At 43.0% G+C, this 25,307-nt stretch overlaps 2 protein-coding genes across 7 annotated transcripts in view; one reads left to right on the top strand and one right to left on the bottom strand.

Annotated features, from left to right (window-relative positions):
* ACTA2 (actin alpha 2, smooth muscle) overlaps nucleotides 1-24,293 on the top strand; it is a 28,105-nt gene extending 3,812 nt beyond the window's left edge. For 2 of the 4 annotated variants that reach the window (XM_066619404.1, XM_066619406.1), the window contains exons 2-9: nucleotides 12,072-12,234; nucleotides 13,182-13,310; nucleotides 15,164-15,274; nucleotides 16,549-16,633; nucleotides 16,721-16,882; nucleotides 18,404-18,595; nucleotides 20,381-20,562; nucleotides 23,957-24,293. In XM_066619404.1, coding sequence (XP_066475501.1) covers nucleotides 12,106-12,234; nucleotides 13,182-13,310; nucleotides 15,164-15,274; nucleotides 16,549-16,633; nucleotides 16,721-16,882; nucleotides 18,404-18,595; nucleotides 20,381-20,562; nucleotides 23,957-24,100 — 1,134 coding nt within the window. In that variant the 5' untranslated portion in view covers nucleotides 12,072-12,105 and the 3' untranslated portion in view covers nucleotides 24,101-24,293. Of the gene's footprint in view, nucleotides 1-6,268; nucleotides 6,346-7,174; nucleotides 7,204-12,071; nucleotides 12,235-13,181; nucleotides 13,311-15,163; nucleotides 15,275-16,548; nucleotides 16,634-16,720; nucleotides 16,883-18,403; nucleotides 18,596-20,380; nucleotides 20,563-23,956 lie in introns of those variants that run through there. The other 2 variants (XM_066619403.1, XM_066619405.1) reach the window with 2 other exon arrangements.
* A 473-nt stretch (nucleotides 24,294-24,766) lies between these two features.
* The window catches only part of STAMBPL1 (STAM binding protein like 1), a 30,058-nt gene continuing 29,517 nt past the window's right edge, over nucleotides 24,767-25,307 (bottom strand). For all 3 annotated transcript variants that reach the window (XM_066619399.1, XM_066619400.1, XM_066619401.1), the window contains exon 11: nucleotides 24,767-25,274. In XM_066619399.1, the coding sequence (XP_066475496.1) occupies nucleotides 25,218-25,274 (57 nt within the window). In that variant the 3' untranslated portion in view covers nucleotides 24,767-25,217. The remainder of the gene's footprint in view (nucleotides 25,275-25,307) is intronic.

The raw sequence follows: 25,307 nt of genomic DNA, 5'->3' as shown, positions 1-25,307 counted from the left end.
GTTCTTCTCTACAAGTCATGCCTCACACACTAGCAGAAGTTCCCTGAGCTACCTAGGTGTCCATTTTCAAAATCTTGCTCTTCTTTGCAAAGTGAAATACACTTATAAATCATCAGAGGTGTGGGTGAGGATTTGTTCCATTTGTGGGACCGAACAAGAATAAGAACAACCCTGCTGGATCAGGCCAAAGGCCCATCTAGTCCAGCTTCCTGTATCTCACAGTGGCCCACCAAATGCCTCAGGGAGCACACAAGACAACAAGAGACCTGCATCCTGGTGCCCTGCCTTGCATCTGGCATTCTGACATAGCCCATTTCTAAAATCAGGAGGTTGCACATACACATCATGTGCATGATGATCATCATGTGCATGGCTTGTAACCCATGATACACATCATGTGCATGGCTTGTAAACCATGATGGACTTTTTCTCCAGAAATCTGTCCAATTTCCTTTTAAAGGTATCCAGGCCAGATGCCATCCAGATGCCATCACCACATCCTGTGGCAAAGAGTTCCACAGACTAACTACAGTCTGAGTAAAGAATATTTTCTTGTCTGTCCTAACTCTCCCAACACTCAGTTTTAGTAGACTCCGTCCCCTGGTTCTAGAGTTATGTGAGAGGGAAAAGAGCATCTCTCTATCCATCCCCTGCATAATTTGTATGAATCTGATATTGCTTCTCCTGCACAGTATTTGAGTTTAGTAATAATTTAGCAAACATCCATTTGTTCTGAATTTGAATCCATATTTTCCTTACAGCTCAGTGGGATTTGTATTATTTGTAAAAGTCAAGCTGAAAAACAATCTAAAACAAAAATGCACATCTTTCCTCCTCCTACGGTTCACATTTAACTCCATCCCTAACAGAACTGTACGCAATATCATGAATTTTGGAATGAATTTGCTGAATTATAAACCTACACAGGATCATTAATAGCACTGTTCATTCATGAACATCTTAGGCATGAAAGAGGCATTTTTAGAGGCCAGGATCCCTGAAGCATCCCTTGTTTGTACCTTTTTTCAGTGCTGTTCCTGTTTTTCTCTCTCACTTTTGACATCATCTTCCCCAAGTGATCTCAGCCATTTGAAAATCATGTAGTTAATTGACTGTGATGTCAGTGAGGGCAGCTCATATAGATTTAGGGCAAAGTGTCCTAGAATGGTCACTCTCCCCTAAGCAAGCAAAAGGAGACACAGGACGCAATCCTAACCAACTTTCCAGCACTGACATAAGGGCAATGCAACTCCAAGATAAGGGAACAAACATTGCCTTACCTGCCCTCTAACTGCAATATGTAGCACATGCCCCACTGGCACAGCTATGCCAACACTGAAAGTTGGTTAGGATTGTGCCCACAGCCATTCAGAGAGTGGTTGGGCTTCTCATCTGGGTGACTCACTCTTGACATTCCCTGACACCTTCTACCTCTTGAAGAGAACCTTCTTGCACTACCCCAACAGTGGCTACTAAGGGTCCAATCCTGTCCAATATTCCAGTGCCAGTGCAACCATGCCCATGGGGTGTGCACTGCATCCTGTGGTGGGCAGGCCGTCACAGAGGCCTCCTTGAGGTATGGGAGCATGTGTTCCCTTACCTTGGGGTTTCATTGCGGCTGCAGTGGTGCTGGAGGGTTGGATAGGATTGGGCCCTAAAACAGGATTGGGAATCACCATCAGAGCAGTCCTGTTCTCACTTACTCTGCCTGCAGGGGGAGAAAATCCCAAAGGCCTTCCCTGCCTAAAATGAAGGATATTTTTCATGAAATGGAAATGTTTGAACAACATAACATCCCAGTGAAAATGACTATCTCTTCTTTGCCTGATCTGGTGTTGTCAAAGTTATTTCATCAATAGCACCTGGGGTTTCTTTTTTCACTGTCAGCAAGGCTGTGTTAGAGTGTCTGTATGCCTTATGTTTGCACTTTACAGACCCACCACTAGGCTGTTTGGCAGAAACAATAAATCAAGTTCTCAGCCGAGTCGCTCTCTCTTTCTCCTCTGACCTCAATTATTCTGTTGCTTCTGTTTTAAAAAGTGTTTAAAACTCTCTCCGTGAGCAACAAGCAAGGAACTGACTTTGAAAATCCTGCTGTTACTTGCAAAATGTAATACAATTTCTAAATCAAAAGGGAAACTGAGACCTTATGGGGGAGGGGAAGGACCATCCAGTTCAGTAAGATGATCCTGGCAAGCATCTTGTCAACTGCTTTGCCTTATAAAGCAAAGCCATGAATGCATTTTATATCTTCTGGGAGAGAGAAGTTGTTTTGCACCCAGCTTCATAAAGATGTGAATACAAGACTTCCATTTTTTATTCTATATACATGGTATGAAAGAGCATACCATGTTTGTAAATTCCATCTAATGCACGATTTGATTGCATTATATAATAACAAAATTAATTCTGTTTACTTAGATGTAGGCCGCACTTGCTATGAGGAAACTACTATTAACAACATACTGTATTTTGTTTTGTTTTTTTCTCCCCAGGAGCTTATGATACTATGCATGCTTCTTCCTCCCCTTTTCATTTTATTGTCGCAACAACCCTGTGAAGTAGGATAAGACCATGACTGGTCCAAGGTCACCCTGAATAGGGATTTGAACCAAGGCTTCACTGATTTGGGTCTAACAAAGCAACCACTACACCAGGGGTCTCCAAACCTCTATCTGGCCCGCAGCCTCTTGTCCCCTCTTGGCCAAACGTGACAGGGACTATGCTCTGGTTGTGTCTGGAGGGTGTTCTAAGGGCCAGAGAGCTTGAATGAATGAGCCCATTCATTCATTTATTCAACCATCTAAGTTCTATCTCTGATTTAGTTATATAAATTTTATATTTAAATTTTTTTCCGGCCCTCAACACCGTGCCAGGTATTTGATGCGGCCCTCTGGCCAAAAAGTTTGGAGACCCCTGCACTACACTATGCTGAATGCAATTGCTCTGCTCTCACTGGTCATCACTGTAACTGTGCATGGGATAGCAATGTGAGTCTTCCTTCTCCCTATAAACCAGTGGTTCTCACACATTTAGCACCGGGACCCACCTTTTAGAATGAGAATTTGACAGGACCCACTGGAAGTGATGTCATGACTGGAAGTGACATCATCAAGAAGGATAATTTTTAACTATCCTAGGCTGTAATCCTACCCTATAATCCTACAGGACTAAGTCCCATTTACTATAATTGTTAAAAGAATATACATAGTAGCTTGTTAAAAGTACAGGTCTGTAACATTTCCCCAAATGCAGTCACGTAGCATGGTAGCATTATAAGTCTAATATATAATGTCTAATATATTAAAAATAAAATATTGAAATGAATGGGGACCCACCTGAAATTGGCTCGCAACCCACCTAGTGGGTCCTGACCCATAGTTTGAGAAACACTGTCATAAAAAATAGCTAAAATGGTCCTACTACTACTACTGGCAAGTATCCCTGTTCCCAAAGCATGTTTGGTTTCAGTATCACATTGCAATGTTTTGTTGAAAGAGAGAACTCATTAGACACAGTGTTGGCTCTGTGGTCTGGTAAAATCCATTCAGTGCAGAAGATGCAGTTGCAGTGCACACATGAGTTTTTCACCTCACTGGTAACTCTTGGAACGGCACATGGGAGGATCGACCAGATGTGAGAAGGTCAGTTTTGCACCATCCAAGGAATATGGTTTGCAGACGATAAACCCATCTGTTGTAGGCTTCTGTCACTACAGAAAGGAAAATGCCACACATGCAATTCGGTGGGCAAATCCAAAGCACACATACAAGCTACATGTCCAGCAGCATGTTGGAGAGCTTGACTGGGTTTGGCTGGATTATCCTTGCACAATGAAAATGTGAACCACTTTGGGCACAGTTCACCAGGGAAAAGCAGCATATAAATAGGCTATATTTACATAACCTGCTGGGATTTTTCCTACCAGATTTACCATGCCAAAGAGCATCTCTGAATCCTAGCCTGTGGTGTTCCGTACCTAACCAGATATCTGCTGCAGAACATGTTTCCATTGTTTCAGAGACAATCTCCATGTGGAGACAAATAAAATATACATGTCCCCAAGGACCAAATCCTAACCAGTTTTCCAGCACTGGCATAGCTGCGCCAATGGAACATATGCAGCATCCTGCAGTTGGGTGGCGCTCATGGAGGCCTCCTCAAGGGAAGGGAATGTTTGTTCCCTTACTCCTGAGCTGCATTGCCCTTATGTCAGTGCTGGAAAGTGGGTTAGGATTGCGCCCCAAAATATCCATCCAGAATATAGAGAATTGACAGCAAGCCTGACTGAGAGGTCACAGTTAGCTGAGACAGCTGCTTTCGCAGAGCTTACATAACCACAGTTACAGAAGCAGGAAGTCACCTCTGAAATCAAACAGTGAATGACAGAAGCAAACATGCCTTTGAATGAGGGTCTGCCTCTTCATATGTAGAGCAGGGGGTGCAATTTAAAAAATAAAAGGGGTGCATGGGGGCAGAGCCTTCTCTCCAACCTGCAGGTAGCCCCTTCTCCCCACATTCCCTCCTTGCCAGCCATTTCTTCCAGTTGCAAATGAAAGTCCAGCTGGAGGAAGCAAGGGAAGGAAGCAAGAAAGAAATGATGGTTGCTTGCTTAAGTGTTTGCATTAGTCATTTGTATTTTGCAGAACAAAGAAACACATTGTTTTGCATGCAGTGGGCAGACCTTGGTTTAAGATTGCTGACATCCCAGGTAGTCTCCATCTTGTGGTCTATAAATCAGTTTGGTTATCATGAAACAGCTGCTGTATCTTTCAGGGTAAGCTAAATGTGGATGGTAGCAGTCTTAACAGGTGGTTCTGGGACCCTTCACACATGACATTTTTGATCTACATGGGTGTAGAAGGTGTACACCTTGTGCAAAGGCTTGTAGGAAAACCTGTGCAAGGAAATGGTAAGAGCAGTTATATTGGTAGCATATCATAATGTGTGTTTTTGACGATTTTTCACAACAAAGAGGGCAATTTCCATCTGGACTGGCCATGAGAAAAAGTGATCGAAAAACTGCAAATGAATAGAGCTCAAGTGTCGTTCTTTATGCTTTATGCTTGGCATGGTCACGATTGTCTTTTTGGGTTGTCATTTTATATCTGATGCAGGATCTTGTGCTGATGTTTTACTTTTGATATTTGATCTTTCCTGGGCATTCTGTGGATTGAGGCAGAAATAAACAATAACTAACACTGATACATGATTGTACATCAGGGGTGTCTGAACCCCTGGAGGTGTCCAAACCCCTGGAGGACCCCAGGAGGGCCACATCGTTTCTCCGACACTATTTTGGGGGCTGCGGAAAAAAGAATTAATTTGCATTTCAAATTTGAATAAATTTACATAAATGAATATATTAGAGATAAAACTTATACGAATGAAAGAAGGTCTTGCAATAGCTCAGGGCTTATAAAAGGCCTTGCACAAAGCAAGGCAGGCCTTTCCTTTGCTGCCACTGCTGCATTACAGATGTGAAAAAGCAAGCAGTGGAGGGAGCCCTTGTCCCAGGACTCACACAAGAGTTCGAACAGTTGCCGTCATGCTGAGAGCAGTTGCATGGGGCCAGTGCAGGCTCCAGCAAGTCTCCGGAGGGCCAGAGGCTCATTGGAGACTGGGGTCTCCCCATGGGCTGGATTAGAAGTCCCCAAGGGCTGCAAGTGGCCCCCGGGCTGGGGTTTGGGCACCCTTGCTGTAGATCTTGCCTTTAATGTGTCTATTCTATGTGACCCCTAATTTTTGTACCAAAGGTTTATAAAACTCAGTATTGGCTTTGAAATGGCACCGTATTTTTGTCATGACTTCAGGCAGAATGTAGCATTTGGTTTTCCCACTCTTAAAAGTGCTAAACCCACTGCAAATGATAACTCAGTGGGAAGTTTGCCTGTCAAGGCAGTAGCCTCTTATCTTCATGCTCCCAGTCTCAGGCTGCTTTACGTGTAGCAAGCTTGACCAGGGGTGGGTTGCCAAGCATGTGATCCTGGCAGAAAGCTGTCTGTCACTCTTGTGCTACTACCCCAGTAGTCCTTCAGCAGCTATCTTGAAACTGAGTGGTGTTTATATTACAAGCAGCTGATGTCTCCCTCTGTTTTGTGAACAGCAGAAAGGAATGCAGAGTGGAAGAGACCCAGGGCCTTGTGGCCACCCAGATCTGAGGATTTTGTGCAGAAGCCCCTATATGGCTCTGTTTGACAGAGAGATGGACATGGAGCGCAGGTTTTGCTCCTTCTTTGGGAAGCTGGTGGGAGGGGAGCAGTCCACAGAGCTATATAATCAGAGAGTTTCCCGTTTCTCAATGCACCATTCCAGAGCCACTCTCCCCAGCCAAACGCCGAAAGGGTAAGTGGCAGTGAGCCAAAGGAAATTGACTTAGAGAGGTTTCAGAATTCTCCTGAATGCTTGAGAGGAGAACCATTGCCTTGTTCAGATTAGGTATGCTGGTGCCTATGAGACTTCATCCCACAATAAAGGAATAAAGGGGCAACCCTAAACTCAAGGCATTTGCTTTTGCTTCAGTGGGATGTGGAGTGTGTTCTTCAGTTGCTGCCATTCCACAGCCTGATCCTCTGCAGGTTTAATGGGAGGTGAGACCCAGTGGGACTCCCAAGCAAGTGTGTCTTGATTTCAGCCTTGGTCCCATAGCAAAGTTTTGGCATGAACCAGTATTTTTATATCCCACTGATTTTGCTGGGAGGTACTGAAGCACATGCCTAACTCTACCTTTTGAAAGCAATGGGGAGTAATTTGAGCTTTGCTCTGCCTTTGGTCTCTTCCCCACTCTTGTTATTCCTATTAAACTTGAAACAATGAAACAACTATGATGTTTATAGGCTACAGCACTTATAGCAAATATTTGTATAGCCTTTCTCTATGTTTCTGTTGATGCATTTACTTCACGTGTCACACAGCTATTAAAGCACTGTTAAAAGGCAACATTGCTGAGCAAGGGTCCCCCCCCCCCACTGCTTTGGTTGCAACTTGGTCCTGGAATGTCCCTCCTCCTTAGGTGCAGTGGATTTACTCTTGCATTCATTTCCTTCTGCGCTATGTACTTGAAAAAGAAGATTCCACTTAAGGCTTTTGATAGATTCATTAAAAATCACAATAGATCTTGCAAGCCACTCTGGAACAGATCACTGGATTAAGGGATAAAAATATGTGCACACTGAGCATTTTACATCTTGGTTGCTTTATCAGGTGGATAAAAGTTGGATTTTTTTCTAGCTTACAGAGGTGTCTTCAGAGCAAGAGGAGCTATGTAAGCTGCATGGGGCAGGGACTTGTCTCTTGCTTGTGTTATTCTCATTGAATATTTTTGTTTCTTCAAGTGTTTAATTTAGGGTGATGATCCTCTCCCCATTTCTCTGCTTTGCCTCTCAGTTATTGGTTCTCTTTTAGATTTTTTAAAAATGTTGCTAGCATTATGTTGCAGTCTTGTTTTAAATAGTTTTGTTTTCCTGTTTTTAATTGAACATAATCCTTAAGCTTAGTGCTGCTGTCAGGTTGTTGGGGTCCTGGGATCCCCCAACATTCCCTGATGGTGCAGTGGGCCACTGGTACTGAGGGTTCAGGGGTCAGTCTGGTTAAGGGCCCCTCTGATGGCTTTGGGCCCTCGACTAGTGTCTGGTCCAATGGTGCCCACCCTCCTTGGATGACCTTGTTGGGGCCAAAAGATGTCAAAATAACTGGATGTTTGATGAACAAAGTTCTTTGTAAGTGGGTGGTATTAGATTTGTTGTTGCTGTGATTTCTAAGTAGTGTCTAGAGGAAGTTCATTAGTGGCAGACATAAAAATCTATGAGGGCATAACTGCATTCTGTCTCCAATGCAATGCAACAACTACCCAGGATAAAATGGATTTGCTACAGAGTAAATGCTGCAAAAATACACATTGTTTCACAGCATGAACTTATAGGTATATGTGTGTATAGGGTATATGGGCAGGGGACATGTAGGTTGCTTCTCCTGGCAGGAGATCCCAATGTGATCCAAGACTGACAACCTCCCTGTCCCCCCCTGCTTTTAGACATGCTCTCCTCTCCATCTGGAATAGTAGAGATACTGCACTGAATCTCAGATTGACATAGTGGTGTGAACTAGGATGAGGAGAGTTTGCCTGTGTACCACAAAATTTACTGTCACAACTCATCATTGTACAAGTGATATCAATCTCCTGTATGTGGATTTGATGAATTTGATAAGATACTGCTACTGTAATAGATCTAGACTTCATTATTACCAGTTCTTGATGGTCTTGTAGATTATTTCATTTACGCATCATTCACTGTGGGGATTCCCTTGTTTTGTTTTTTGTCCATGGGATTCTGTCCATGCCTGTTAGACTCCACAAGTGCTTGACGTAGCTGCCTTGAACCTGGAGATCATCAGATTATTAGCATTAAAAAAATTATGTCCTGTCTCTCTTTCTTAGGGGGTTCAAGATCCTCATTGCAGGGCCATTGCAACTGAAGTTTAGTCCTGGGGAAGGGGGGGGGATGAGGACCAGGGCCTTCTCCAGAGTGATGCTACCTTTGCAAAACTACTTTCTTAAGGGAGGATAATTTGGCCATCTCATTTCATGGCCTTTAGGGAAAGAGTGAAAATGCTTCTCATGAGCCTTTCATAGCCTTTAACAGTGTCTGCTAGGGGTTCTGTTATTAAATCTCAGCTGGGATTGTGGTGTGCTTATGTTTCTGTTCTTCTTGTTCCTCTTGATTTCAAATGGATTTTATCATAGTTTTAAAACTGTACAACTTTGACAGTGTAAGCTGATCAGTGAGCCTGGTTCACTGAGGAGACAGATTATGATGATGATGATGTTGGTGGTGGTGATGATGCTGATGATGTTACTACTACTAGTAGTAATACATCCCAGTGAGGAATGACTTACAGTAATATCCTGTGGAGCCTGGTGTGCTGGAATCATATTTAGCAATTTCCGAGAGCAAGATTGATTAATGGTTATTTGCATCCCTTAATTATCCTTGAGAAATACACATTACAGGTTTATTGCAGAATTCTGGTCTAAATTAGTTCCTGCTGCAGATCATCATCCTGGCACTCAGAAGCATCTCAAAGCTGTTTGGTTGCCATCAGAAGACTTCTCTGGAAGTTTTGATTTCCTCAAATTTCTGAGCTTTGTTACTAAATATGGCTTTCATTTAGAGTTCACCATGCTCAGATCAAAATGTAGCATTCCCCCTCCTCCCCCTTCCTGCAAGGATTTTTGGCTCACTTGAGTGAGTTTGAGAAAACCCCCCTTGACCTTTCCTGCTCCGTTCCAAAAACAGACTTTTGCAAGACTTTTTTCCTAATTAGGAAATACTTGTTTCAAACAGACTACACAGGCATACATGTTAGCTGAACTCTCTGTGCCTTGAAGTGACTCCTTAAATATAAATATTCCATATGCCTACTAAATGTATCTTTTTAAAGCATTTCTTCTTTTTCATCATATAATAAAAGTTTTATTTCCTAGCCTGCTCCATGAATTTGGAGTGAGCTGCAGTATATCATCATCTAATTGCACTCTGCCAGCAGCCTTGTGAGGTATGTTCATCTTGGACAAGTGACTTTCCCAAGGCTGCCCAGTGAAGACTATTCACATATCATGTGTACTTCTGAAGATGTAATTGTAATTGTAATTGTGAAAAACAAGTATTTGCAAACAAGGGTATATTATAGGACCACTGATCAGGGAGCCAGAATTGGCTGTAGCTGAGCTTCCACTGGGTGACAGCTCCAGGATTTCCTTCTGTAATGTGTAAATAAATTGACCCTTATCTATACATATGTAGATATCTAATACTATTATATGAATATTTTGTATATATTTCTTATTTCCTGGCTGAGAGGGTGTTGGGACCTGATTCTGTTTTCTATCCATATAAGCAAAGTTTGCTTACTGGATCATAGAGCAAATCCTTTCAATTCTTTCTGAATATTGATAGTAGATAGCAATGGAAAAGTACTGGGAACTTGTGTACCTTCTTCAGAATTTATCCCCTTGCTTTCACACAAGAGGAGGTGATACTTGCTAGGTATATTTTACTCCCCCCAGTTTATCCTTGTTTTCACATTTGTGTTATTTGTGGCCTGCAGGAGCATCTTTCCATTTAGTGAACTCACTTAAGTGGCTATTGCTTCTCCTCTTTGTTTAGGCAACTAAAATTCAGCTTTGTATGTGATGAAGGAATTGCATGACAATACTGTACCAAATTCACGTTACACTAGCAATTGCAATAATTAGCAGGACTCTCTGTGTACTCTGTGCTAAACAAACTGGTCTTATTCTAAGAAAAACTGAATTCTGGAAACTGTACACATTCTGCATTCATTGTATCACTTATGCAAATGTACCTAATGCTTCCTTAATTTGGCAGTATTTGCTCTTTTGCATAAGTTGTTCTAGTTTATGTACTCATGGGAGAGACAGAAACCTTGAAGCCATATGCCTGATTTAACCTTCAGCTGGTTTACCTCCAGCCACCTTTTGGTTTCTGAAATTTCAACAAGGATAGGCCTGCGTACTTTCAAACATGTTAGCAGCCATAAGGACTAGAAAATTGCTTTTTAAAAATATGAAAGCTGAAATTCTTAGGAAGCTTATTCTGTACTCACTACTACATCTGGTGGTTTTTCCCCACCTGTGTTTTCCCCACGGAATCATGGTAATCTAGTGCTATTAGAAAAAACCAGCTATTTGTCCAAAACCAGCTAATTTGTCAGCTAAGATGGAGCTACTTATAAAGTATATTTTGCTATCTGGCTCTCACTACCTTTCATTCTCTGGAGTGTTTAGATGAAAATAGAACATTATAGATACCTCAAATGGGCCACCCACATGAATGAAGCTGCATTAAGTTATATGAGTGGTCTGAAAAAGAAGGCACCTCCTTTTGGCCATGGTTGTAGTGGAATGTGGGGCAGTGAAGGATAAACTGGAATTCAAACATTACAGGCTTTATATTTTTTTTAAAAATCACCAGTTTGACTCAGCATGACACTCAAAATTGAAGGCCATCCGTTTCTATTACAAATATGCCACAGACAAAAGCATTTCCTCAACCTTGCAGTTACTAATTTTGCAAGACCCTTGGCTGTGATATTTTAATAACTTACCAATTAAATACAAATTGCCTAATAGCCCATAATAATTACTTGCCCCAATCACCTTAAACATCTCTTAAATTTTAGAGGCTTTTGAGGCTTGCCTGACTCTGAAAGGGTAAATCTGTGAGTTTCTGGAAATACTGTCCATGTTTTCTTCAGGTATGATCCTGCTGTATTGCCAATTAACCCAGCAAAAGTTGCACCTGATTTGAATGCCATACCCCTAGCACAGAACATCAAAGTGTAGTCATGGAAACAAGCTCTTAAATTCAAAATTCCCTCTTTGCTCCAAGGCAGGTTCAGACTTATGCAGCAAAAGGCATTACTACAAATTCATAATTTTCTTCCCAACTGATCAAACTAATCTATTCTGATGTCTCTGCTTGGTGGAAATGTGGGGATCTGGAGATGAGGTAGTATCATAGGTAGTGGAACTGTACTATAACTTATGAATTGGGAAGAGATGTCAGACAAACCTGTAACCTCATATTAGGCACAACTTATGTTTTGTTCCCTTTGTATTTAGTTCCATTCTGAATTGGTGGGTTCTAAGCAAGATGAATGTGGTGAGCATTCAGGGCACATTCTTAGTTCCTTAGCTGTTTTATGGCTTTGGAAATTCAGCTCTTCATATAATGGACAGGGTAAAAGAGCTCCTAGGATTGGCAAGGGATATATAATAAACAAAGGAACATCTTTCATATGTTTAATGGAATGCACCTTCCCGAAGTACTGTGATGGCTGCTTCTTTTCATCTGCTCAAATGTCATTGCTTTTCCGGACGTCTGTGTTTGTTTTTCTTTCTAAATTATTATTACTGTATTTTTCTATTACTATGTTTTTATTTGTTGTTAAAGATCATGAAACATTTCAATTCACGATGAATAAACTTCTGTGCAAAACGCAGCTTTGAGACGAGGTTGATTGGCTCATGTTGGGTCTTCTCTTTCTAGGACTGTGGAAGGTCTGAGAAAGTTGCTATAGAAGATGTGTGAGGAAGAGGACAGCACCGCACTGGTTTGTGACAATGGCTCAGGACTTTGTAAGGCTGGCTTTGCTGGGGATGATGCCCCAAGAGCTGTGTTTCCTTCCATTGTGGGACGTCCCAGGCACCAGGTGAGTGATCAGCCGTTCAAACACTGCTTGGTAAACAGGACAGTTTCAATGCATAGAAGTGACTTGAATGAAAGATTCTTTCTTTCTTTCTTTCTTTCTTTCTTTCTTTCTTTCTTTCTTTCTTTCTTTCTTTCTTTCTTTCTTTCTTTCTTTCTTTCACTGCTGAGCTCAGGTGACTCATTCTAGAGTACTGTTGTGGAGCCTTTGCAGGGCTTTTCCCTCAGCACCCCCCAAAAGCTGGTGGCTTGTAGTATACCTTAGACTGGTACAACTTAGAAAGGTTGTGTGCCAGTGACTCCCCATGGTGCCCATAACCAGGCAGTGAACTTGTGTCCATTAATGCCACCTGCTCTCCTGGGGCGTCTGCCCTTTGGACCCTGGACTCCTGGCTGGCTTGCTGGGTGATGGTGAGAAGCAGTGGCAGCAGGATTTGTAAAATGGGGAGGACATTTCACAGCTGCTGCTTCTCCTCATTGCTTTTGGATAAGCCTCTCCTCATTGCTTTTGGATGGGGAGGCTACTGGGTGTGTGTGTGTGTGTGTGTGTGTGTGTGTGTGTGTGTGTGAGGCAGCACTGCAGTCTCCTTTGTTCATTCCTTGATGCTATTTCTGTTTGCAGCTTGACAGAAATGTTAGTTGCTGAAATAAAGAACTTGCAACATTTGCCACTAGATGGCTCTCTGCCATCTCATGCTTTGTTCCTATAGTGTTTTTTTAAAAAATGTGAATTGATTTTATAGCTAAAATAATTGGATGCATCTATTCATCATTTTTTCTTCAGACTTGTTATACTATTGCTTGATGTATGTGGTAGAGAAAGAAGTTGGTTTTCTCTTTTTATTTGTTATTTAAAATGTAAGCTAAACATTGCAGATATGTGGGATCTGGTTAGCTTTTGACATTCCTTGCTTTGGAGCCTCTCAGTCCTCTTTTTCTTTCCCTTGCTAGGGTGTGATGGTAGGAATGGGTCAGAAAGACAGCTACGTAGGTGACGAAGCGCAAAGCAAGAGAGGGATCCTGACCTTGAAATATCCCATAGAACATGGAATCATCACAAACTGGGATGATATGGAGAAGGTATTTTCAACTGTAGATGTGAAGTTGTGCAGGAGTCAGTACAAAATGAATTGTACACAGAAGCGGGGGCAGGAGGGTGAATCCGTTTGTCCTCCCCCTCCCAAACAGCTTAAGTGACTAACTTTTTGGAAAAGGTTCTCAATACAGTTCCAACTGTAGGACTGGAAAGGAGAAATATATGAGTAGCACTGGCTTATGCATCTAGTCAAGCTTCTGTGTTGCGTCCAGTAGCAGATTGGCAGGACCACCTGCCTTCCTCTACCTGACCACTGTCACCCAGGAATGGCCCAATCATGAGGCCAGTTGAACCTCTAGCCTTAGGCAATGGGCTAGGAGAGATGGTGAGCTGGTGGGGTATACCCCATGCCTAGCCGCCATCTTCCTGCTCAGCCCCATCCTCACTTGTGTTGTGTACCAGGGTGTGGTAGTATTACAAGCACAGTGGTGCGTGTTGGGGGTGCATGTGTGCATGCTGGTAATGATGGGGGGAACTGAATTTGGGGGTGAGTTTGGGCAGCATACTGCATGGGCCACCATTGCCTCTGCTACTTCTCCCAAAAGAAAGTGGGTTCAAAAAGAAACAGACCGAAGGAGGAAGTGTGGATGTTCTACCTCACCACTGTCCTGTCCTCCACACTTCTTGTGCTACTCTGTTCCTGTCTTCCTTTTTGAATCCAGGGAGCAGGAGCAGCAGCCTGTGTCCTACGGGAGGAAGGAGCAGGAGAGGCAGCAGTTGGCACTCTGTTCAGTAAGAAGGGGCAGGATTTGAGACTGCCTGAAGTACCAGGAAGTCTTGGGCTGTCTCTGCCAGAGTTGGATCAGGCTGCTGTTCATAGACAGTATGGTTGCTATGGAGAATGTTGCCGTGGGGAATGTGAGGAAATCTCTTAGACAGGGAACATCTAAGATAGAGTTCTCAGGAGGGAGAGAGGACAGGAGGGCAGGAGGTCTGGTCTAGAGGGTAGAGCCTCTGTTAGTCCAAAGAAAACATCAGAAGGTCGCCAGTTTGAGGCTGAGAATGGTGAGACCTTGAAGCAGCTGAAAAAGCTGAGCTGAGTGATTCCACTGAGTGATTCCACCTGCTCTTGGTGTGAGCACGAAGCATCTTGGCTGCCCTCCATGTAAGAGATGGAGCTGCTTGTCAGCCTGCCTGTGAGAACTGGAGGCCAGAAGTGAGACCAACCAGGAAGATCCATTCTGAAATGTTGTTGGTTCTTGAAAGAGAGAACCTCTATGATTGTAAAAATCCCCTTGAGGGATTTAGAAACGCCTGCCTATGTAAACCACCTTGAATAAAGTCAGAGAAGTAATCCGATGACCAGAAAGGCGGTATATAAATACCTAGTTATTATTATTATTATTATTATTATTATTAAAAATCAAAATTCCATCAATTTCAGTGGGAAAGATTCAATTCCAACTCTAAGGGATTTATGACTGTAGTCATTTGATCTGATCTTTTTTAAAAGGGAAAGGCAAGGGCTGAAAAACTGTATGTTACATTGTGCTCTTACTGTTGAAATATGTGTAGTAGAAGAATGCACAATGTGTGCTTTTACTCTAACCAAGAATAACCTGCCCTGGTTTTCTCTACAATGGAGGATTTTATTTAAGATGGGCACTGTTTTAATCCAATAGCTCTTCAGTGTGAAAATGAAGCTACCGTAAGTCACTGCATGAAGTCATTGCTATCTCAGTGGTGAACTAGGCCCAAATTACCCCAAATGAACATTGCTTACTGGAATATGAGAAATTCTGAGTGTATCTGCTGGAGTCCTGCGTGGTACCAGCTCTTGATGGCTGGGGGGTCATCATCACATCATCCAAGTTTTTTTCCTTGCATTTTACTTCAGATTTGGCATCACTCTTTCTACAATGAGCTGCGGGTTGCTCCTGAAGAGCATCCAACTTTGCTTACAGAGGCACCGTTGAATCCCAAAGCTAATCGAGAAAAAATGACACAGGTAAATAGCATCTTCTCTGCTTCAAGTTTTGGAGTGGGTCTTGTTTTTAGTTATGGTGGTTTCTACCTTTGAGTTTAAGGGAAAATCCCCATCATTATCGGGTTCTGTGCCTTTTTTTTTCCTTCAGGGGAAACATCAAAGCAAGTTGTCCCAACCATACTAGGACTAAGGGCCCAGTCCTATCTAATTTTCCAGTGCTGGTGCTGCTGTGCCAATGGGTACAATGTAGTGGGGAAGCAGTCACAGAGGCCTCATCAAAGTAAGGGAACATTTGTTCCCTTACCTTGGGGCTGCATTACAGCTGCACCGGTGCTGAAAAGTTGGATAGAATTGGGCCCTAAGTTAGATATGACTTTATATATGTATTTGCTTAGTTAGGTGCTTGCTTTTACCTGAGCATAGCATGGGGGTGGCCAGTCTTTCAACTTGAGGGCTCCTGGACCTGTGTAGAAAAGGGAATTTCAGCAGGTGCAGTTTGTTGTCTCACAGATGACAAGCTGCACCTGCTGAAATTCCCTCCTCTACATGATTGTTAAAGGTCCAGGAGCCTTAAGTTGAAAGGTTGGCCACCCCTCGCATAGCAGTTGTGCAAGAATACCCATCCAGGCTGAGAACTTAGCACAATCCTTCCTTACAAGGATGAAAATCATGCTCTGGAACAGCTATTTATCCCATTTGCTAAAAATGAATACCTTCTGCCTTATCCAAGGGGGTTCTTTTATTGATTTGTTTTAGCAATGCTTATCCCACTTTTCTGTCTCAAACAGAAGATAACAGATTGCTCCCTACTTGTTCAATGAGTGGTCGGGATGCTGTAGAAATTTCACCCCACAATATTAATATGTTATGGTATATATTATTCACACTGCAAACTTATATTGGTTTGAAACCATTTAACTGTCATAGCTTTCCTCAAAGAAAGCATCCTTAGAATTGTGGTTTGACGAGGAAGCAGGAACCAGTTTCAGTTTGTAATGTACAGTAAATATGCCTTAAGTGGTGGGTGAAGTTTATTTTGTCCTACTCTTTGGGGAATATCTTGTCATTTTGTACACGAGCCACTCCAAATCCATAGAGACTTTCTCTGATAGTCTTCTGCTGATTGATAAGAATGAACCAGTTGCTTTTCTTTTCCTAGTGCATTTGTATAATTGATTTGAAGGCTTAAATTATGCACTAAATAGTTTGCCAGTGCTTTGCAGCTTCTTTCTTGTAAAAACAAAGAACATAGAGCATCATGAATTTAATATGACTTCTTTTTTCTTACTTTGCAGATTATGTTTGAAACTTTCAATGTCCCAGCCATGTATGTTGCAATTCAGGCTGTTCTGTCCCTCTATGCTTCTGGACGTACAACAGGTGAGTGATATTGCCTTTGGACTTTTGAACATGAAGAACCAAAACTTGAGATGGAGCCAAATGCTGTCCATTTTGTGTCCTCTAAAGGGATTGTGCTTGACTCTGGAGATGGTGTCACTCATAATGTGCCAATCTATGAAGGCTATGCACTGCCTCATGCTATCATGCGCCTGGACTTGGCTGGCCGTGATCTAACTGACTACCTCATGAAAATCCTGACAGAACGTGGCTATTCATTTGTGACTACTGGTAAGGGGATTATTTACTCATTGTGTTTTGTGCAACTTTCATACACATGTGGTTGCTACATTGTTCTAGGCCATATATGAGACCAGTGATTTTCAGACTCTCTGCTTCAGAGATCCACAATGACTTGTATGTTGGAGAACTCTTGCACATTGCAGAGGGCTTTGAGAAACATTCTAAGGTGCACAGTATATGTTGGGTTTCTCTAGGCCTATTTGAACTGATAGTGTACCCTAACAATACAGAATAGTTCCTCTCCAACTGCTTATTACAGGGACAGATTTGTAGCAGCAGGCAAGTATCTTACATAGTTACCAAGTTTCTCATAGAGACATCCAGGATAGATTTTCAAGGAATCTCAAGTCCCTTGAAGAGTCCTCTGTAGTTTGGAAACTACAGATTTAGATGTAACAGAAATTGGCCTTGGATTCACCAAAGACGGTGCCTGACACAGCATGCCAAATGCTGTCTCCCTCACTTGGTGATGGGCCAGTCTCTGCTCCTCTCACACTGCTCTAGCTCAGCACTTTCCTCCTCTTCCCATTCCCTTCTTCCCTTTTCAATCCAGGAAGGAGAAGGAGGAGCAGTGAAGGCAAGTAGGCAGACAGAGATGGGCAACCCCCACCAACCTGCTGCCTGAGACAGCCCTGATTGGCTTGGATCTAGAGACAGTCACATGCAGGGAGTTCTGGCATGGAGGCAGTGACACACATAATGGCTCTGCATAGTAGATGAGGTTGGTGACAGTGTTGATTGAGATTGGATCAATTCAATCATATCAGGAAGAAGACCCAGTCTCAATCCCTACTATACAGTTAGTCACTGTACACACAATTCCTAATATAGCAGAAGCACTCCTGAGTATTGGATTCAAGTGTTTAACCAGGGATCTGGGTGTGCAGTATCCCATTGCACAGGTTTATTCTGATAGTTTTCTGTAGAACATAGCACAGAATGGATAAGTATGCTTTTCTTACTTGAGAAAAAATAGTGTTAGTATTTAATTTTTGACATCTCCAAAATGTAATAGGGATTTTTTTAAATTCAAATTTTTCGTTTCAAAAAAATTCCTGGTAATTAAGAATCACCACAAGTAAAATTTTTTAAAAGTGTACTTTTGCATTTCTTTTATTTCAGTAGCAAATGTATTATTAGTTTGTAAGATTTGTTTCACTTGCCAGATGCTGAAATTACACAAACATATTATGATTAAGAGCAGTCAATGCCCAATAAATTAAATGCTTGCGACTACTGCCTGACAAACGTAGAATATTTTGTGTATTCAAAAGATTTATATGAACCACTAATCCCTAAAGACATTTTCAAACATGAAAAATGCAGTGCATTTTAAAAACACCCTCCCCAATTTCCTCTTTTTTGTAAGCATAAAGTAACTTTTTTTTGTTTCTGTAGAGAAACAAACCAAGTACAAGGTAGAATTCCATATGACTTCTTTTGATTTCTGAAGGACAACTAGGTAGAATCTTGTCATGCACAGATCTTCATTCTGAATCCCATCCACAGCTGAGCGTGAAATTGTCCGTGACATCAAGGAGAAGCTCTGCTATGTCGCCCTGGACTTTGAAAATGAGATGGCCACTGCTGCCTCTTCCTCTTCCCTAGAAAAAAGCTATGAACTCCCTGATGGTCAAGTGATCACAATAGGGAATGAGCGTTTTCGTTGCCCAGAGACCCTCTTCCAACCCTCTTTCATTGGTAAGATAATTTGCATTGTCTCTTGAGCAATTATGCTAACATACATAACCCCAGCAACCAGTGTAAAATTCAGCCACCCTTCCAGAAGTGGCACTCTGGGGTAGTCTTTCAGTTCCTACACTGGATTGTACAAATAATTCTAGAACAATAATCCTTTGATTTGCGCCATCAGCTGTTTGCTTTCATGGATGAGAGTTGATTTATATATAATGAATCCATACAGGAAATCTAGTTTTACCAGAGTGTATGTGCTCATAAAGGATCCATGGCCATTCTGGTCTCCTGCACAAGCGTACCTATATGACTAATGGATAGATGTACAGCCCAATCCTATTCTCCACCAGTCCACAGCATACAGTCATGCCAATGGAGTGTGCACTGCATCCTATGGTGGGGGAGGGGGTGATCGATGACCAGTAAGCGTAAAAAACATTTTTACTCCGTACTCCTCTCAGTACACCGCCCTTATTGCTTATAGATCTCTTTGGCATAAGGTCTCCTATAGGTCTGCTAGAATAAGTCTGAGAAAGGGGGTTGGGGTAGGTTGGAAAATTAGGGATAGAATCCAGTGTGCTTGTGCTGCTGAAATCCACCCCCCCTTCAAGCTGCTTCCCCACTCCAAATGTCCCTGAATTGCCCCCTCTGTCTCCTTGCCTGGCCACTGGAGCATCCAGATAATTCTGGGGTGCACACAGAGCTACTGAGTGATCAATTCCATCAGTGGCTCCCTCATGTGTGACAGTGGCGTGACAAGTGTGCTGTCCAGGACTATTTACAACAGTGGATTGCTAGATGGCTCATAGAATTGGGCTGCAGGGCTGCCATCCAAAGCACACCTGGGAGTAAACTCCACTGAACAAAACTGGACTTACTTCTGAGTAAACATGTCTGGGATTGTGTGGTAGGGTTTGACAATTGTGGTACATCTGCTGTCTTTGGAGAAATGAATGTTATTGCCAGAGCCCAATTATTGTAGGGATTGTTTAAATGAGAATCATGTGTGTGCTGTAGCTGCAGCATTCCTCACAAGAAATGCTCCAAGGAGAGATGTACTTCTGCATTAGAGGACATGTTTGGAGAAGCTCAACTTGAATTAGACTTGTAATTTTTCAAACACAAGTAATTTCAATAACCATATGAGGAATTCTTAGCATGTTAGACACTGAGCTAAAAATTCTAAAGGCAATTCCATTCTTTTAGAAGATTCATTTTCTTTACATGATTGGATTCTCATTAACATAGGTATGACTATAAACTGCTCTTGGTTTCTCTGTCTTAGGCATGCCAGTGGATGTTGACATTTCTTATATGCTGGGTTTCAAATAATACTTGCTGATCACTTTCATTAATTCAGGCTATATCATTAATGCTGATTCTTTCTCTGTATAATTTTAATCTGTGGATGCTCCAGCTGTCACAATTCTCAGAAGTAGGGTAATGCCTACAAATAAAATGGTTTTCTCAGTGGTGGCACCCAGACTTCAGATCAGTCTTTCCCTGCTCGTCTATCAGGCACCTATGTTGCTGGTGGTTATGTGCCAGTGGTGATGAGCCTATTAAATTTTTTTATCCACCGACAAACATCTTTAACAGCTTGTGAGTTGGAGCAGTTTGTGAATTTTTGTCAACTGTATTTAGATTTATCAACAGTTTTCTTTCTGCTGTTTTCATGTTTTGTATTGATTGATTGGTTGTACTAAGTATCTGGCTGTGATGTTAGGAGCCAGAAAGAGTAGAAAGATGGGGTAAAAACATTTCAGTAAATGAATTCTGAAACCCTTGCAGGGATGGAATCTGCTGGAATTCATGAAACCACCTATAACAGCATCATGAAGTGTGATATCGATATCAGAAAGGATCTTTATGCAAACAATGTCCTATCTGGTGGAACCACTATGTACCCTGGCATTGCAGATCGGATGCAGAAGGAGATCACTGCCTTGGCACCCAGCACTATGAAAATCAAGGTACTTCAATATTATTCATTATCCAACACAGTGTGGCAAAGTTGACCCCCTGGATATGATCAGCTTCATATTCATCAGCTTATTTTAATGCTATATAATTCAAGGTAGAAATTGGCAGGTACAAGGCCAATCCCTTGATAATAATAATAATAATAATAAAACTTTATTTTTATCCCGCCCTTCTCCCAAAAAGGGACCCAGGGCGGCTAACAACATATAAAACAAATTAAAACATAATTTCACAGATAAAAACATATTAAAAAACACATTAGCAGAACCCATAAAAACAGTAGTCAGAAGAGTCAGAATAAAAGAGCATAAAACAGCAGTTCTTAGAGGAATCGGGCCTGTAAAAAAGCAACTAAAAGATATATAAAAGATGTTAAAAAGGCCAGAACGTCAGAAGGCTTGGTTAAACAACAAGGTCTTCAGGCCTCACCGAAAGAACTCAAGAGAGGGAGCCATTCTCAAGTCAAGGGGAAGGGAGTTCCACAACGTTGGTGCCACTACTGAGAAGGCCCTATTTCTTGCCGCCGCCCCACGTACCTCCTTAGGCGGCGGCACTTGTAAAAAGGCCTTCTCTGATGACCTGAGAGGACGAGCCGGATTGTATGGGAGTAGGCGATCTCTAAGATAACCTGGCCCAGAGCAGTATAGGGCTTTAAAGGTCAAAACCAGCACCTTGAATTGGGCCCGGAAACGAATGGGCAGCCAATGTAGCCCCCGGAGAAGCGGGCTGATAGAGTCAAACCGCCTAGCTCCAGTGACCACACGGGCTGCCGCATTCTGCACTAATTGCAGTTTCCGAACCGTCTTCAGGGGCAGCCCCACATAAAGCGCGTTACAATAATCTAACCTCGATGTCACCGTAGCATGGATCACCATGGCCAGGTCTGCACGATCCAAGTACGGACGCAGCTGGCGCACCAGCCGAAGCTGAGCAAAGGCCCCCCTAGCCACAGCCGCCACCTGGGAATCCAGGAGCAGCTGCGAGTCCAGGTGGACCCCCAAGCTGCGGACCTGCTCCTTCAGAGGGAGTGCAACCCCATTCAGAGCAAGCTGATAATCCAGCACCTGCATCGAGGATTTCCGAACCAGGAGAGCCTCTGTCTTATCCGGATTTAATTTCAGCTTGTTAGCCCCCATCCAGATCCTCACTGCTTCCAGACAGCGCTCCAGGCCCTCAACCGCCACCCTGGAGTCTGGAGGAAAGGAGAGATAAAGCTGGGTGTCATCAGCATATTGATGACACCCCACTTCAAACCCCCGGATGACCTCTCCCAGCGGTTTCATGTAGATATTAAATAGCATGGGGGACAGAATTGAGCCCTGCGGCACCCCGCACCTCAATGGCCAGGGTGTCGAACAGGCATCCCCCAGCACCACCATCTGGGACCGACCTTCCAAGTAGGAGCGGAACCACCGCAAAACAGTGCCTCCAACTCCCAACTCGGCCAATCGGCCCAGAAGGATGCCATGGTCGATGGTATCGAAAGCCGCCGAGAGGTCCAGCAGGACCAACAGGGACGCACTCCCCCTGTCCAGTCCCCGGCGTAGGTCATCCACCAAGGCGACCAAGGCAGTTTCCGTCCCAAAGCCCGGCCTGAAACCAGATTGAAAAGGATCCAGATAATCCGCTTCATCCAAGACCCTCTGGAGTTGGGCCGCCACCACCCGCTCAATTACCTTGCCCAGAAACGGGATGTTGGAGACTGGCCGATAGTTGTTCAACACATTGGAATCCAGGGAGGGCTTCTTCAGGAGGGGGCGAACCACCGCCCGCTTCAAAGCAAGTGGCAGTGTCCCCTCCCCCAAAGAAGAGTTGACCACCCTCCCCGTCCACTCAGCCAGTCCCCCCCCGGGCAGCTCTTATCAGCCAAGCTGGGCAAGGGTCAAACAGGCAGGCAGACGGCCTCACACTCCAAAGGAGTCTGTCCACATCCTCAGGCTGCACAAGCTGAAAAGAATCCCACAACACTGGACAAGCAGTTGCCAGGGGGACATCATCAGACATTGTCAATGTGGCATCCAAGTCGTAACGAATGCGATCGATTTTATCTGCAAAATGTTGCGCAAACACGTCACAGCGGCTGACCGTGTATTCCTCCTGGTCCACTGGCGGGGCCTGATGGAGGAGGCCCCGCACCACACGGAACAGCTCTGCCGGACGGTTATCAGCAGACGCAATGGTAGCAGAGAAGAATGATTTCTTCGCTGCTACCACCGCCACGGAGTAGGCTCTGTAATGAGCTCTACTCCGTGTCCGATCGGATTCATCATGAGTTTTCTGCCACCATCGCTCTAGACGCCTGCCCTGCCGCTTCATCAGTCGCAGCTCCTCAGTGAACCAAGGAGCCGCTCCGAGTCTGCGACGTGGCAGAGGTCGCTCCGGAGCAATCTCATCCACTGTCCTGGACATTTCCCTGTTCCAGAGGTCAACCAGGGCCTCAGATGAGACGCCAGTCTTGGCAGTGGGGAAATCCCCCAGAGCCCTCAGGAAACCTTCAGGATCCATTAGCCTCCGGGGGCGTACCATAGAAAATGGTCCCCCGCCTCTGCAGAGGTAGGAAGTCGCAACCAGTCTAAACCTTACCAGGAAGTGATCTGTCCATGACAACGGAGTGATCTTGATCTCCTCTACATCCAGATCACTGCCCCCATGCCCAGCTGTAAACACCAGGTCCAGCACGTGTCCTGCAGTATGTGTCGGGGCCAAGATCTTCTGGGACAGGACCATTTCATTGATAAATGAAATCAAGGGATAAATGAAATCCCTTGGTAAAGAATATTCTAATCAGAATACAAACAAGTTATCTCACTCCTCAATCTGAATTCCCTAGCAGGGGACAAGGACTGGAATAGAAAGAACCCCAGCCTTCTGGGGTTCCCAGGATATGAGTAGTATTCTTAGGGTGAGTCTACACCATCATATTCTTGCAGGATGTGTTAACAGATAATAGGCTTCCTTTACCTCTTGTGAAGTTCATGAAAACTGATGAAACCCTGGGTCCCCTCCAAAGATAAAAGTGGGATAGAAATATGATAGCTTTGCCCCACCTTTGAAGGAAATCTGCCTAAAAATTAAACTGCCTTTAAAAACACACAAAAATGTAAACCTGACTGCATGATGAGAAAGCTTTTACAAAGATGCTGAACTGCCGCAGGTAAAAGACACCATGTGGCAACTTCCTTGTCAGAAGTTACCTTGTCTGCCAAAGACCTCAGGGGTACCTTTATCCACAGATGCACAAGTATGGAAGATATTGTTTTGGTTTTTGTCATAGCAGTAAGTTCCAGCGCCCCATGAACAAACCATTTTAAGGCATGATGCAATTTGCAGTATCCTTCCCTAGAACATTTTTAATTCAATTTCCTTTCCCCCCTTCTTCTCCAGATTATTGCTCCACCTGAACGCAAATACTCTGTTTGGATTGGAGGCTCTATCCTTGCTTCCCTTTCTACTTTCCAGCAGATGTGGATCAGCAAACAGGAATACGATGAGGCTGGCCCATCCATTGTTCACCGCAAATGCTTCTAAATGGCTTCCTCCTTTACTCAGTTTCTTTCCCCCTCTCTCTGTTTGAGCACACTACTGTGAATGTATTCAGGAATAATAATAATATTCTTATAACTCCATTCCAAATACTGTACCTTCATAACAGTATCTCTGACTTTGTTTCCAATTAGTTTCCTGTACATTTTTAAAAAATAAATCCTAAACATGCTATCAATTAGGTGCAAGTGATTGTTATGGATAACAGATCTTCAGGTGTCTCTTATTCTAGTAACAGCAAGCAAGGAACAATAATAGTTTGGTGCACCAGGTATACAGGAGACTAGCCAACATTATACAACAAAATCAGGCCGAGCAAAGGCTATTAGCCATTATAGCTCATTGCAACCTTTATGTTCAGAAGCAGTGCATCTCTGAATACCAGTGGCTGGAGAGAGAAAAAGGCAAGGCTCTTACCTCACACTGAATTTCCTGGAAGTATCTTGCTGAATATGCTTTTAACAATGATAATCAATGGGGCTTACCCCTGGGTAAGTGTGGGTAGGGTTGCAGCCTTTGGGATGTTTGGGGAATTTTTTAAAAACAGATCAGCAACTGCTTGGGAGGATTAGAAGGGTTCTTCTTTATTGTAAATAATTTTTTAAACTTACTGTAAACTTTTTATTTACTTGATTTCATTTTGTTGTATGGGGATGTTAAAAATTTTCCTGCTTGATAATGTAACTGCCATGCCATGACATCACTTCCGGTGGGTCCCAGACAGATTGTCATTCTCAAAAGTGGGTCCTGTGCTAAAAATTTTGACAACCACTGTGATAGAGCAACAGCAGAACAGGTATAGAAAAATAATTTCAAGATAAAACCTAAGAAAGAAGTATAAAAGTTCCAACACTGTCACTGTTTCATTTTATTATCTTGTCAGTATTCCAGTATAATAACAGATCCTGACTGAATGTGAATTCTATCTTGACAGAACAACAAAATAACCTCAAAATGGGAAAGGGCAATAAATATCAAATTATTAAATCTAAGATGTACAAATATAAAATGTCCGTAACTTTTGGAAAATGCTGTAGGAAAATCTGGCAATCATTTTTCTCCTTTGGGCATCTGATTTGGAAAAGATATTCTTCCATCCACATCACCTCAGATCCAGTACAGTTATTTTAACATCTTTCCCTGTGACATGTTTACAAATCTGTAAAAGAAATCACTATATAAGTCAAGATAT

This window comes from Tiliqua scincoides, chromosome 3 (assembly GCF_035046505.1).
Source record: "Tiliqua scincoides isolate rTilSci1 chromosome 3, rTilSci1.hap2, whole genome shotgun sequence".
NCBI classification, from domain to species: domain Eukaryota; kingdom Metazoa; phylum Chordata; class Lepidosauria; order Squamata; family Scincidae; genus Tiliqua; species Tiliqua scincoides.
The sequence above is the reverse complement of the archived record's forward strand: the minus strand, read 5'-3'. Positions and strand labels throughout refer to the sequence as shown.